We start from the raw sequence: 15,515 nt of genomic DNA on the forward strand, positions 1-15,515 counted from the left end.
GTTTAGATATAATTCCAAAACTTGTTTGCTGGTTGAATGAGTAAGCTATTTTTTCAGAGTACTCCTTACAAACAGACTCTCTGTTACTCCACTCTTGTTATTGCTTAAGTCTGATGTGTGAAATATATCTTATCACTTATCTGAATAAGTGAGCTTGATAATAAGATCAATTATCTCTGATATGCCATGATGTGTATGGCAAGGAGATGTGTTAAACATGGGTGTTTCCCATGATTGTCAATGAAAAGCAAGAAACTGAGTACAAAGACCATTAGAAGTTTCTACTGCTTTCATAAATGTTTCCTCACTAATTAGGAAGTTAGAAAGGTAAATAATCAGGAATCATTTTATCTAATAGGTATTTGTAAATCATGGTGAGCTGTACATGAAGAGTCTACCCGTTGCTGAGGGAGAGGGGGAGGGTGGAAGCAGAGAGCATGTGTTCATGTCTTGACCTACTGCATGCACTCTGTGTGATGCTGGCAGGTACTTAAGCTCTCACCTCTGATCTCAACCTTCAAAACACCTGTTTCAACACCCTATTATTGCTTAAAAGACAGGCCAATAAATCTGAAGTTACTTTGCAGTCTTAGAAGTCCCTTCAAAGAAATTCTATGTTAACAGATGCTTACTATATTCCTAATGTGTGCTCATGTACTAGCATATTTAAGGGCTATGCATGTAAACGCATATAGAGAGTGGGTAACATATATTATAAGAAACCTAGGATCTGGAGACTTGACTTTTTCCTGACACCTACCAAAGTAAGGCTGAGTTGGATGGAGGTCAAAGTTACCATGTTCAGGGTGTTGGAGCCTGTCTACTCCTGTGGGCCCTGACAGATGTGCCTCTTTGGTTGGTCATTCCTGTTAGCCCCAGGAGAGAAATCAGGAACAGAGAAAGCCTTGTACCTGAACTGAACTCCAGTCCATATTGAATACAGTGAAGCCATGTATTTATGGATGTCCCTTCATTGTCCTGAGTCATTGAGCTTTGTTTGCTCAAGAGGCACAGTCTATTATGCAGAAGGAGGTGCAGTGTATTAAATAATAAGACTATTAAATAAAGTCTATTAAAAGGACACTAAAACAGGCAAACAATTGCCTACCTTTGTATCTTCTAAACACATCTGTCTAACTCATCTCTTAGATTGTGTCCATATAAACCTACTTAAGATTTTTTTTAATTAATTAATTTATTTATTTATTTGAGAGCAACAGACACAGAGAGAAAGACAGAGGGAGAGAGAGAGAATGGGCGTGCCAGGGCTTCCAGCCTCTGCAAACGAACTCCAGACGCGTGTGCCCCCTTGTGCATCTGGCTAACGTGGGACCTGGGAAACCGAGCCTCAAACCGGGGTCCTTAGGCTTCACAGGCAAGCGCTTAACCGCTAAGCCACCTCTCCAGCACTACTTAAGATTTTTAAATTAAGCTGTATGTTATGACACATACTTTTTTTTTTAATTTTTATTAACATTTTCCATGACATATACTTTTAAGCCCAGTGATTGGGGGGCAAAGATAAGAAGATCACTGATCACTGTGAATTTGAGGCTAGCCTGAGACTACAGAGTGAATTCCGGTCAGCTTGGGCTAGAGTGAGATGCTTCCTTGAGAAAACCAAAAAAAAAAAAAAAAAAAAAAGATTTTTAAGTTATTCACAGTACTGTTTTGACAAGAAATGATGTACTACGTTATCATCTCATGAGTTTCCTTTTGGCCGCTTCTCCTCCTGAGCTTCTTGTTCAGCGTAGGGAGGGTTAAGAGGTTGCTTGATACCACTCTACTTTCTCCTCTCTGCATCTGTGCCATCACCTCGGACTGCTGCTCTCACTACTCATCACCAGTCACTTCATGGTGAATACCAGTAACCCCACTGAGCAGGGTGCTCAGTGAAATGGGGCAGGGAGGAGGAGAATGGGACCAACACATGATTTGTCCATATAACAAAGTTTTTAATAAATGAAAATAAAAAATTAAAAATTAACAAAAATTTCCCCATAGTTTAATGAAAAATAAAACTTATTTTGTATCAGCACAGAAAAAAAAGAAGTGGTCTGGGTCCTTGGCCAGAGGTAGAGCACTTTTCTAGCATGTACATGGTTCAAGATCCTATTCCTGTCACCCCAAAACAGTAGACTTATGTGTTTTATATTTGTTCTTGCTGACTGCATCATCAACACTTTTCTCGATCAGTAACTAAAGAACAAACACATTTTAATAGCTGTGAGCTCCTTCCTAGTGTGAACACACCACAGCGGATCCAATCAATCCTCCATTGATAGGCATTCTCAACAGTTTCTGGGTTTGCCACTATACAAGATGCTGTGAGAAATATCGGTTTACATAGATCCTTCTGTACTGGTATTTTTATTTCTACAGAGTAGTTTCCATTTGGTACTTCAAAAATTGTCATTTTTAACTAAAGCAGAAGCTCTATGCACAAATGGAGAATTGACAGTTATCTGGATAAATCATGCATAAAATAGGCTCATTTAAATATTCATGGGTATTTCATGAAAAGGAATTTTCTTCACCATTCAAACTCTCTGGCAAATTGTCTTGGTCACATTTTCATGTTGATATAGATATAACCATGTAAAATTGGCTTGGTTTTTAACTTGCAGCATAGAATTAAAAGCATTTGACTTCATAAGTGAATTGTTAGTATGTTCACAAATGTCTGCTTATACTTTCTTAAACTTTTTAACAAAAATGTAACAGGTTTTATATTCTCTTTGTGTATTTTCCCTTCCCCCACATTCCTGTTCACTTGCACCACCCTCAATCTTAAGTGAAAAAAAGAAGAGAGTGAAAGCACCCCGGACTCTGGTCACTGAAGATGGGAAGGTGCTGAATGTCAATGAGGCCAAGTATGTGGGTCACATGGAGGTGTGGAGGGTGGCACTGTGAGCTCTCCCCACATGGTTTCTGATGGGCAGGCTCTAGGAAAACTGCCCTAAATGAGCTGGATGAGTCTAATAGAAATGCCATTTTGTACATATTTAAAAGCCAAACATGTATGAGTTTTTCAAATGCGTAATTCTCTAGGCATCTAGTAAGTGATCCTGATATCTTGGTTTATTTCTGTGTCCATGAAGCTTTGGACCCTCTGCAGTTTTATTCCTGGAAGCTGCCACGGCACTATTACTGTGTTTATGAATGTTGAAAACTGCCATGAACAATCTGCTGAGAGCACTGAGGCACCTCCTCCGTGTCTACAGTTTCTCTGAGACACATCAGCACAGCATTCAAAGGCTAGGGGAAGACACTGACACAAATACCTTAGTTAAGGAGTTCAAACTGGTAATCCTTCAGTTTCATAATAGGTGAGCTACTCTGTCTGTCTGTTTGTCTGGAAGTTGAGAACTTGAAAGCAGGCCCCAGATGCCTTTTGCAGCTTCAGTTTAGATCAACAAACTTATGAGCTAAATCTCATTTGCTTCATTTCATTAGTCAAAACCTATTTACTGCCATCATTTCATTTGTTTTGTCACTACCTCAATAAAGGCAGTCTAGGACCATCCCAGGAATCGTTCATCCTTATAGCAGTCATGCATGGTAGATGGAGTTTGTCTGCTCAGGTCTAAAGTTAGGGCCTGTGAGGTGAAGTGACTTGTCCAAGGTTTCATAACTATTCGGATGATGTGTCTGTCATGCCCATGCTTTTTCACTTCTAGTGATTTTCATGATCAGATCTCCAACCTCCAACCCAGCATACACCTTCTTCTAGCAGACAGGGAGGCGGTGCTGGACATTAGGCCAGGCACTGGGGACACAGCAGTGCACGTGACAGGAGTTGCCTTCATGGACCTTGAAGTTTTAGTGGGAAGACTGCCATATCTTCAGCCTCGGCAGGGAAGAAGGGAGATCTCCTCCCAAAGATCTTTGTGTTCCTGGTCAGACCACCTATTTTCCCTCCTCACTGACCACTCTTACCCCAGACCCCTTAGGGAATTCTAGGAACAACTGCCTCTTCTTACAACCTCTTACCTCCCCTCCTCTCACACTCAGTCACTCCTTCACCTCCCAGGTCATCTGTCCTCACCAAGAATCATATTCCCCTATGGCTCTAAGCCATTTCCCTCTCTCCCTGTCTTCAACTCCTGCTCAAACTGTGTCCCATGGGGCTTCCACATCTGTCATTATCAGTATCCATACCTTCCCTTGAGTGCTTTCCTTAAGTTTACTGGCTGAGCTAAGGTCCTGCTTCCATAGCGCCCCTCCATTCTTCCTCCATCACAGGACACAAGTAAAGTTATAGTCTTCAGTCATTTGCACAGTGTCTGGCATTCTTTTCCCTAAAGTTTCCCAGCTCTGCCAAGGATAGGCTCCCTCCCCACAGATCTTCTGCTTCTTTGCAGTTGTCTATTGAGCCCTAGTCAGCATACAAACCTCCGTCCTCTCAGTTCATGGAGGACCCTGGCACCCAGACCACCATTTCTATTGGCCTCACCTCATTTCTGATGACTTTGTCACATGTGAACATGTTTGCCTACCTCCCTCATTCCCTCTCTCCCTTCCTCCCTTCATTTCTTCCTTCTGTCCACCAGCATCACCTCATAGCTACCAACACTGTTTAGCAAACTCTCCCCACTATCTGGGCTTGTCTTTCTTGTCTGCAGTGAACCATCACCTCTACCTGCTTTTCTGGAGGTTCATGGCCACAGGTCTCCCGTGGAGTGAGGTCCCCCTGCATTGTCGTGGCATGCATCCTCCCACTTGCCTAAACATGATTGTCATAGCTTCTCCCCTCGTCAACAACAGCACCACCTTATGCTCCTCCATATTAACCAAGGAAACTTATTTTGTAAGTTTCATTGAGAAAACAGAAATACTCAGACATTTTCTGTCTCCTAAAACATACAGAGATGGGTGAATTTGTTGTCAGAACTCAGTCCTTGCTGATGTGCTGATGTCAGCTCTGCTTCTCATGAAGGACTCGGTGTCTCAGTGACCCCTGCTGTCCTGCATCACTTCTCCACTCTGCTGCTAAATTTCAGAAACTGTAATCTTAACTAACAAAACAAAGATCTGTCTCCACTTTCTGTGCAGCCACAGACAGGAAAACAGCACATGAATTATGGAATTCTCTGTGATTCCTGTGTGTGTGTCTCCTATGATCTCTTCTCCTCAGCCGAATAAGGTAGACAGGCAGGAACAGGAGTAAATGCCATTTCTAAAGGAATATCCCGGTACCATACCATACAACACATTCCCTCATATGACCTCACCTAGATGCAATGCAGGCTGGAAAATGGTCTTTGTTTTTCATAGCCTTTTACCTCATTACCACCAGGAGTTCTTTACTAGGGATAAATCGGAAATAGTAGGGAGAGATAGTGATTTTCACTACAGAAAATCTCTGAAATTAGCTGCCAGTAACATAGGAAGAGAGAGCTGGAGCTGACTGACTGGAGAATGAGGGATAAGCCGGCAAGGCAGAGGGGATGGCATACAAGGAGGTTCCCGAGGCTTGACCTCATATGGACCCTGAAGTAGTCCTGTCAGGCTGGATTACTGGAAACAATGAGAAGCCCTACCATAGCAGACCTGCTGACGATAGCCAAGTCTATCGTAAACTGTACTTTCCAAACAATTAGCTTACATTCTTTAATGTCACACATACTGTAGTATAATAAGTGAGTTGCTTAAAAGAAAATTGACTAACTCATTCTATGTAGTGAGCCACAGGATGTGGCTGGAAGCCCTAATGCTTTGAATCCTGCCTATCCAGACTCTTCTACTTTTCTTCTGACCATACTCAGTGCAGTGAACCTCTTTGTTATCTGTCCCAGAGAGGCCATACACCATGGCCACACCTCAACCTTTCCCAGGACAAGAGGGAAGAGCAATAGTGAGAGGAGAAGAAAAATGTGGCAAGGAAAGAAGGAAAACAGCACAGTGGGAACTTTAGGAGCAGGATGTTGGATCAAGGGCATGAATGTCCAGTGTTTAAATCTCCATGAGTAACCATCTTGTTCTAGCTGGGGTCCAGCACACTTCAGTGAAATGGGAAAGAAAGCTTTAGCCACCAGATGTCTCCATCTGTGCAACAAAGCTAGTGCTTAGCATGTGATCTACCTCAGGATTCTCACATGTCACCAACATCAACATGAGTAATATATTCATGTACTGCCTAGATCACTTAAAGTTCTAGAGTTAACAGTGGTGTTTTATTGTCTAATTACCAAAATAAGTTTGTCATAAAGATTTTGTATAATTATCAAGTTTACTTTTGATTACATGAAGTGGTTATCTGCATGATCTCCTCAAATACAATTTTTCTCTCCCCCCCGCCAAATGTGTTGTTTTTAGACTTGACTTCTCTTTGAAAGATGATGAAAAACATAACCAGTTTTCCCTGGACCTGGCTGTCTATAGGTAAAGCCATTTTTATTATGCATTTACCTCATGCATTTCTATCAGTACTCTTTCTGGGTAGCAATCATAAATAACTCCACAGTGCCATGGCTGCAGATTCTGGAAGGATGCAGACAGGGGCAAAGTGATGCTCAGAGCTTTGCTGTTTTCTGATGCTGAGACCCAAGGACTCCTCTGCAATTAAGACTGCCATATCACTTTGACAGTCAAATTTGTTTTCCCAAACTGCTGTCACATAATACTATACCTGTGGTAGTTTGAATAGCTGGCCCCTAATATATTCAGTTGTTTATTGTTTGTAGTTTGCATTCTACAGCCACCTGGCTGGAGGCAATGTCACTAGGTGGATCTTTGGGTATGGTAGTAGGTTTCAGATTTCAATCTAAAGATATGCAAAGTGTGCCTAGCTGGAGTTCCTGAAGTGTGCTGTGTGGCCTTTGGCTTTTGGCTTGTACTTCTCTCTCTCTGCTTGGGCCTGTGAAGGCAGGACAGCTTTTTCTGCCATTGTGGAACTTCCCTTGGATCTGTAAGCTTCAATAAATCCCTTCCTCCATAACTGTGTCTGGTATGGAAGTTTATCTCAGTGAACCTGAAGCTGTCTGGTACAACACCTCAGGTGGTCACTACCCTCCTTGTTGGTTCATCTAAGACACAAGGGGGTACCCTCAGCAGTCTTTGGATCACAAGGGACATGCTTCTCTGAGCTCTCCCATCTCATGACTGGTCCTCCTTCACACTTTATTTCAATGGGTGGACATGACCATGGCAGTCAAGGTGACTCATTTGCCCTTTATTGCCACAGCAAACTATTGGTACTCTCATCTCCTAAAGGTCCAGGACACTGAGCCCCAGTCTGTGTCATCTCCCATCTTTTCATTGGCAGTCATCTAGAGATACCCAGTCTACGTCACATCATTGCTTGAAATCTTAACTTTGGCTCACTGCCATAGCAGCTTCTGGCCAGTGCAGGGTCCACCCACCTCCCTCTGCCTGTGTCTTTGTCATCCTTACTGTTCTTGCCCTCAGCCCTTAATGAGATGTTACCTTATCAAAGGGGACTCTGCCCACCATCTGACATGAAGCAAGACCTATCCTGCCCCAGAACTTTCTTTCATTTCTCCTTCCTTAATTAGGAAAAAGTATAAGTTTACCTTTTTTAAAATTGAGATCAGTATAAGAACATTGTTTAGTCTATATATCTCCAGCACCTAAAATAGGTCCAGTTAGGAGGCTCACAGATGCTGGAATAAATGATGATCATGGTGTTGAACATTTACAGTCATGTGACAATACAGGCCCTTGTGGATTTTGTGCATGGAGGGTGATGTGCGTGCTGTGGTGCATGTCTGGAGGTCACGGACAACCTTGAATATTGGTCCTCCCTTCTGCCTTGTTTGAGGTAGGGTTACTTGTTGTTTACCGCCGAGTGCTCCAGGCTATCTGGCCTATGAGCTTCCAGGAAATTCTCCTTTCTCCACCTGCTGTCTTGCTCTCACTGTAGAGATGTTACTATAGCTTATGACTTTTTTTAAAAATTTATTTATTTATTTATTTGAGAGCGACAGACACAGAGAGAAAGACAGATAGAGGAAGTGAGAGAATGGGTGTGCCAGGGCTTCCAGCCTCTGCAAACGAACTCCAGACACGTGCACCCCCTTGTGCATCTGGCTAACGTGGGACCTGGGGAACCGAGCCTCGAACCGGGGTCCTTAGGCTTCACAGGCAAGCACTTAACCGCTAAGCCATCTCTCCAGCCCATTATGACGTTTTTTATTTAATGCTCATCCTTGGGAATCAAACTCAGGTGCTTACACTTGAGTAGTGTGATGGTTTATAAAGGCTGTAACATAACAGGACCTAGATCACTGTGGAGGGTTATCTAAATTATTTTAACCTATGAGCATACAAATGAGGATTATCTTGATGAGGTTAATTGAGGTGGGACAACCCAGCTTAACTGTGGGATGCATCATTCCTTGGGCTGGGTGTCAAGAACAATGTAAAAAGCAGGGAGATGGCTGAGACTGGCATTCACTACCCTGTACTTCTTCACTGTGAGCTGAATGTGACCAGGTCTGCTTCACGCTTCAGTCTTCCCCCACCATGATGGTCTGTAAGCTGAAATAGACACTTCCTTCTTTATTTAATATTTTTTGTTCAGTTTTTATTTATTTATTTGAGAGCGACAGACACAGAGAGAAAGACAGATAGAGGGAGAGAGAGAGAGAGAATGGGCACGCCAGGGCTTCCAGCCACTGCAAACGAACTCCAGACGCGTGCGCCCCCTTGTGCATCTGGCTAACGTGGGACCTGGGGAACCTAGCCTTGAACCGGGGTCCTTAGGCTTCACAGGCAAGCGCTTAACCGCTAAGCCATCTCTCCAGCCCGACACTTCCTTCTTTAAATTGATGATGATGATAATGATTAGAGTGAGTGAGTGAGACACAGAGAGACGAGAGAGAGAATTGGCATGCTAGGGCTTCAGCCACTGCAATCAAACTCCAGATGCTTGTGCCACCTAGTGGGCATTTGTGACCATGCGCTTGCCTCACTTTTGTGCTTGTGGCTAATGTGGAATCTGGAGAGTTGAACATAGGTCCTTAGGCTTCATAGGCAAGTGCCTTAGCCACCGAGTCATCTCCTACCCTAAACCAACTTTTGTTAGGTATTTTGTCTCAGCAGCAAGAAGGTAATGAATACCTGTGGCAAGCACTCTGTCCACCGAACTGTCTCTCCAGCTTGGCTTTTTTGTTTGTAAAGACTTTTTGCATGCTCTGTTTTGTATTTGGTTTTATAGCAACTTTAGGAGGTAGGAGAGACTTTTATTCTTGAATCACTTGACATAAGGTACATTTTCAGAGAGTGAGTTTTGTCAAAGTAAATAATAACTGGAGGAGCCAGAACATAAACCCTTCAGTCTTCTGATTTTGCTTCTATAATTGTAGTAGAATGTACACAACTTAAGTTCACCATGTCAGACATTTCAGTGCATACATTTCAGTAGTATATAGTAAATTCACAATGTTGAATAACACTATCTAGTCCTAGAAAATATAATCCCCCTAATCTCATAACCATTAAGGGGTCAGTCACTCCTCATTTCTTCCTTCCCATGACAGACATTACCATACTTTCTGTTTCTGTAGATTTTCATATTCTGGGTGTTTTCTATTTGAAACAAGTGAAACATGTGGCCTTTATGTCTAGGGTCTCACTTACCATGACTTCATGGTTTATTTATATTGTACCATGTGTCAGAATTCCCTTCCTTTTTATGTCTACAAAATGCTCTATTGTATGTATATACCATGTGTGGTGGTTTAATTCAGGTGTCTCCCATAAACTATGTGTGCTGAATTCTAGGACTCTAGGTGGTGGCAGTTTGGGAACTGGAGCCTCCTGGAGCAGTGTGTAGTTGGTGGGGTTCAGCTTCCCCTTGCCAGTGTTGGCACACTCTCCTGTTGCTGTTGTTCACCTGATGGTGGCCAGGAGGTGATGTCCACCCTCTGCTCGTGATATCATTTTCCCCTGCAGTCATGGAGTTTCCCCTTGAATTTATAGGCCAAAATAAATCCTTTTCTCCTCCAAGCTGCTGTTGGTTAGCCATGTGAAGCTGACCGCAACACCATGAATTGTTTAATTCTTTTCAACTGATGGGATCTGTGTTTTTGCTTTGGCTTCTGTGAATGGAAGTTAGTTTACCTGCCCTTTTGTCTTCTCACCAAATGCTCTCTCCTACTACCTGTATCCATTCTCTGCCCACTTGCTGCCTGCCCCCTGCCTCCACTGAGGTTCCAGCTTTTTCCTCAGTGATCCCACGTCTCCACCCTCCATTTCTGTGTTTGTTTCAGGTAAATTCTCATGCTTTTATTCTTTAAGTCTTTCATATTTTAGATATTATTTCTGAAGTTTAATGATTATATTAAAGTTCCTTGCTGTTTTTATTGGCACATGAGACTGTAAGTGCAGTTAAACCCACTGGATCATATATGCTTCTTGTCTCTATGCAATAGTTACCTATAGAACACCTATTTTGTGGTAGGCATGGGAGATCATAACGGACACATTCCAAATACACTCATGGCTATCCTGTAGTGTATTCCAGCAGCGGGCACAGGCACTAAGTAGACTGGTGCCTGGGCAGTAATCACAGAGGGAGAAGGGTGCAGTCAGGGAAAGGGATGGTGTTCAAGGATGCATGATGGTATGGTTGGCAGTGTCAAGTAGTAAATGAAAGCTGCTGACCTGAGTAGTGAGAATTGAATAGTGAGAAGTGCTGTGCTGTGCTGTGCTGTCAAAAAAAAAACAGAAGAAGGTTGTTGGAGAAAGAGAAAGGGCTTCTGGGAAGGAACGGATGAGCATGGGAAAGAATATGGAAGAGAGGGTAAACCTTACAATAAAATGTTTGTTATATAACTTTAGAAAATTTTTATTTATTTATGAGAGAGAGAGAGAGAGAGAGAGAGAGAGAGAGAGAGAGAGAGAGAGAAAGAAAGAAAGAAAGAAAGAAAGAAAGAAAGAAAGAAAGAAAGAGGCAGAAGGAGAGAGAGAGGAGAGAGAATGGGTGCACCAGGGCCTTTAGCCACTGCAAACAAACTCAAGACTCATGTACTACCTTGTGCATCTGGCTTATGTGAGTACTGGGGAATTGAAACTAGGTTCTTTGGCTTTATAGGCAAGCACCTTAACCATTATCCCATCTCTCCAGCCCACTATAACTTTTAAATTTCACAACATAATACTTTATTAGCACTGACTGTGTACTGAGCACTGTTCACATGCCTATCTTAGAAAGTGGGCATTATAATATTCTGACTTTGGTGGTGGGGAAACTGAGGCTATGGGGGTTAAGGAATGTGGCCTAATAATGATGTAGGAGGCACTAGGATAGATTTTCCCCAAGTCTCTACAGCTCCAAAGTCTTGGCCTCTCACCCTTCCATTGCCATTTTGTTTAATGTTTGTGATTTTGAGTCACTGCCCCATTGTCTAATGTTCACAATCAGTATTTTAAAATGTATACAAGCTGCCAGGCATGGTGGTACACATCTTTAATCCTAGCATTCAGGAGGCAGAAATAGGAAGATTGCCATGAGTTAAAGAGCAGCCTGGATATACAAAGTGAGTTCCAGGTCAGCCAGGGCTACAGGGAGACCTTGCCTTGAAGAAAAACACACAAAAATGCATGCAAGTAATTATTTGGCTAAAATCCTTACTTTAATGAGAGAAGTGAAATCACAACCTTAACTTTGGTCACAAGACAAGGAGAACAATGGCCACCTATCCCAGGGTCACTGGCATCCATGGAAGGGTTTGGTTGTTCAGCACCCTGTGCCTGAGGGAAGAGGGCAGCTCCTCACCCAGGAGCACAGATCTGGGTGTAGCTTCAGGACAGCTGTGGCCCAGAGACCATCTGAGCTGGTGCTTGTGGGCCCCAAGCACAGGGCGCTCAGCCTTCCTGGCTGTTCAAGTCTAGGGACTTAAAATATTCATGGGGGAGCATGACAAGTCACTTTTTGCAAACCTTTGACATTTCAGACCTCAGATATTTTTGGGCTAGGGGCAATCAATGCCAAGTGTACTTATATGTCTAAAAATGAAATTGCTGATATATTGAATTTCCTCTTGACTAGGAATAAATTAAAGCCAATTTTTAGGACTGGTTTAGCATGGATATTTAAAACCTTATTCATCTAAAATGGTCCTGAAAGCATCCAGTGGTATTTTTACTTCCTCTAATTGAATGCTTTTGACAATTAACAAGATTTGCTGTGTTTAATATTGAAGGTACATGGATACCTCCTTAATCGAGGTGGATGTACAGCCAACGTATGTGCGAGTCATGGTCAAAGGAAAGGTAGGTATAACCCTGTGGACTATCGCAGTGTTAAAAGAAGTTTGAAGGAAGGTCTATAAATTATTTAAAAATATAAAAAATAGAAACTCAAGCAGGGTGCTGCTTTTCAGGCACATGTTTTCTAACAGCATGGGGGCAGTACACCTTGTGGATGACTTGTGCGTGGTGCAGCTTGCGGACCTCGATGCTCTCACTGTTGAACTTGTTAAAAGCTGATAACAGGGCCACGTTAAAGTCACATAGTCATCAGACCTACTCTAAGTTGCCAATGAGTTCATCATGGCAACTATAATTCTACTGTTTTTTTGAAATAGCATTTTTAAGGCTTAAGACCTAAGAATTTTAGTTTTAACTTTTTAATTATCATAAAGAATTTTAGGTAACTCATCTAATTCTAAGGATTCTTATGGGCTAGCTTAGAGACATTAAAATGGAAATATTTTTATATTTTATCTATAAATTACTTTTCTACCATAAATGGACTCATGGCCTTTTATTGATTGTGACTTCTTACTTATTAAACCTGGTAAAATAGCTCATACATGTCAAGAATAGCTTATGGAATCTATATTTTGAGTAAGTTCAAGCACATTGTTGGTTGAACAGTATATCATGTTTGCATCAAAACACCTCGTGAAGTGGCCTCTGGTGTAGCGTGCCCTCATTCCCCATGCCATCTACTTCTTTGCAGATATTTCAGCTTGTCCTTCCTGCAGAAGTCCAACCAGACAGAAGCTCTGCTAAAAGGTCACAGACAACAGGACATTTGGTGATCAGCATGCCCAGGGTAGGGAATGACATTTGGATCAATATCAGGTCTGTCATGTAGGGAGGAACTTAACCTGCTGGGGTGGTTGAGAGGACCAGGAAATCTGCTCACGCAGTTCTGGTGGAAGGACAAAGGCCTGTGGGAAGAGAGAACCGAGACTAGGTGTGACCCAGGGCCGAGGGGACACATCCTTCCACACTGTTCCTGCGTTCTTACAACTTTTCAGACCAGAGTCTGGGTAGTGGTTGGAGATGACAGATCACATGGTTGCCTAAGTGAAGCCAGTCTGCTGAGCCTGTTTATGGCTGGGGATGCAGTGGGGCTTGGCTCTCTAAAGAGATTGTATTTGTTCTCCAGCTATTGAGTTTACTCGTTTTGTGGTTTGGGGCAAGTTGATGACTCTTCTAAATTTCTATTTTCTACTGTCATTTTTAATAAGGAGAATGCATATAATTAGCACTCAGTGAATGTTGATAATTTTATTTTTATGTTATAAAAGAGATGCTATTTGTGTTAAATTCTTTTTTAAAGTGTATTGTGAAGTGATTATTGTACAGGGGCTCAGTTTGATTTAGTTCACTTTAGCAAGGGTATGGCATGTTAGTTGCTGATTTAAAGATGAGTAGGAAGCTTTAGGCTTTTAAATATTTTTGTTTATTTTTATTTATTTATTTGAGAGTGATGAACATAGAGAGAAAGAGGCAGAGAGAGAGAGAGAAAGAGAGAGAGGGAGAGAGAGAGATGGGTGCACACCAGGGCTTCCAGCCACTGCAAACGGACTCCAGATATGTCCACCCCCTTATGCATCTGGCTAACGTGGGACCTGGGGAATGGAGCCTCAGACCAGGGTCCTTAGGCTTCACAGGCAAGTGCTTAACTGCTAAGCTATCTCTCCAGACCAACTTTAAGTTTTTAATGAGCTAATGTGGAGGACAAGATTATAAATAAATAATTTTACTAGAACCTGAAATACAAACAGCAGTGAAGGGATATGCTAGAAATAGTGGAGCTACTGACTAAATTGATGAAAAGGAAATGTGTGACTAATTTTGAGGGGTGGGCTGAATGCGAAACATGGACAAAAGGCAAGGAGGAAGAAGGGTGAAGCTCAGCAAGTGGCTGGGAAGTGACTGTCTGTGGTGTAGGACAGAAATAAAGTGGAAGGAAGAGAAAACCAGAAACACACAAGAGAAAATTCATGGACCACCTTGAACTGCAGCCTCGCTGGTGATTCAATGAGTTATTGACAACACATTGGAGAATCCAGGGAGGCAGCTCCTAGATAAATCAAGGTGCAACAAGAATGGTGTGAACTATAATTTTATTCTTTAATGTTCACTGAGTGTAAACTGGAGTCAGTCAGGTGCTGTTCTAGATGCTAGATGAACCAAGTGTCTTCTCTGACAACGGTATAGGAGAAGACAGACTGCACAGTTAAACCAACCCGTTTGTTTCAGATGGAGGTCAGCACTATGCTGAAGGTAAAGCAAGTAATGAGATTAAGGATGACTGAGGGCACATAGATCTCCACTTCAGTTGGTCAGGAAAGGTGCCTGTGAAAAAATAACATTTGAACTGAGACTGGGTGGTTTGAATGTCTAGGTGTGTGAAGGTGATGTACTAAGCAGAAAGAACATCTAGCTAGAATATTTGTAACACAAGGAATAAGGAGGAAAGAAGATGCTAGAAACACGAGCAGAAGCTATCTTGTACTTCTTGGGTCACCACATATAATATAAATATTGCTTATTCTAAGGAAAGCTATTTCTTAAGCAGAGAAATAAAATGATGTGATCTATGTTGTAAAGAGTTAATCCTGCCTTATATATGGATTAAGATTCAAAGAGTGACAAAAACAGTAGCAGCATAAATGGTGAGAAGGCTCTACAGTGAGGAAGACTGACTAGGAGTTGACAGACAGGTGATGCATCACTGAACTGAAAATATATTTTGAGAGGAGTGCCAAAAGAATGTAGAAAAGTTAGGCTGCTTTTGCTAACAGGTATGTGCTGCTGTTTTCTCAGATGTGGGGGTCCATAGAAGGATTAGGGGAAGTGAATTTTGGCCTCATGTAGTCATTTTAAATGGTAGATATGGGCTGGAGAGATTGCTCAGTGGTTAAAGGCACTTGCTTGCATAGCCCAATGGCCCAGGTTCAAATCCCCAGTGAAACCAATCCCCATGTGAAACCAGATGCACAAAGTGGTCCATACTTTTGGAGTTCATTTGCAATAGCATGAGACCCTAGTGTGCCCATACTCTCTCTGTGTCATGCTCTCTCTATCTTTTCCTGTTTCTCTCTTTCTCTCTATTTTCAAACAAATAATAAATAAAATATTTAAAAGTAAATAAATAAGTGGTAGCTAACCTTTCTGGCATTATAGCATCTCAGACATGCATTCACTGCTATTAGTCTTGAGCTCAGTCTAAAAACTGGGCCACAGGTAGGGTAAGAAATTATAGGTGGTAAATAATGGGATCATGTTAAAAGGCCCTATTGCCTAGG

General features: G+C 42.1%; 1 protein-coding gene across 4 annotated transcripts in view; it reads left to right on the forward strand.

Moving 5' to 3' along the window:
• The window catches only part of Dnaaf11 (dynein axonemal assembly factor 11), a 126,901-nt gene that overhangs the window by 59,076 nt on the left and 52,310 nt on the right, over positions 1–15,515 (forward strand). For 3 of the 4 annotated variants that reach the window (XM_045144176.1, XM_004656330.2, XM_045144178.1), the window contains 4 exons: positions 2,796–2,873; positions 6,319–6,384; positions 12,171–12,240; positions 12,932–13,027. In XM_045144176.1, the coding sequence (XP_045000111.1) occupies positions 2,796–2,873; positions 6,319–6,384; positions 12,171–12,240; positions 12,932–13,027 (310 nt within the window). The remainder of the gene's footprint in view (positions 1–2,795; positions 2,874–6,318; positions 6,385–12,170; positions 12,241–12,931; positions 13,028–15,515) is intronic. The other variant, XM_045144177.1, reaches the window with a different exon arrangement.

This window comes from Jaculus jaculus, chromosome 2, assembly GCF_020740685.1.
Source record: "Jaculus jaculus isolate mJacJac1 chromosome 2, mJacJac1.mat.Y.cur, whole genome shotgun sequence".
NCBI classification, from domain to species: Eukaryota; Metazoa; Chordata; class Mammalia; order Rodentia; family Dipodidae; genus Jaculus; species Jaculus jaculus.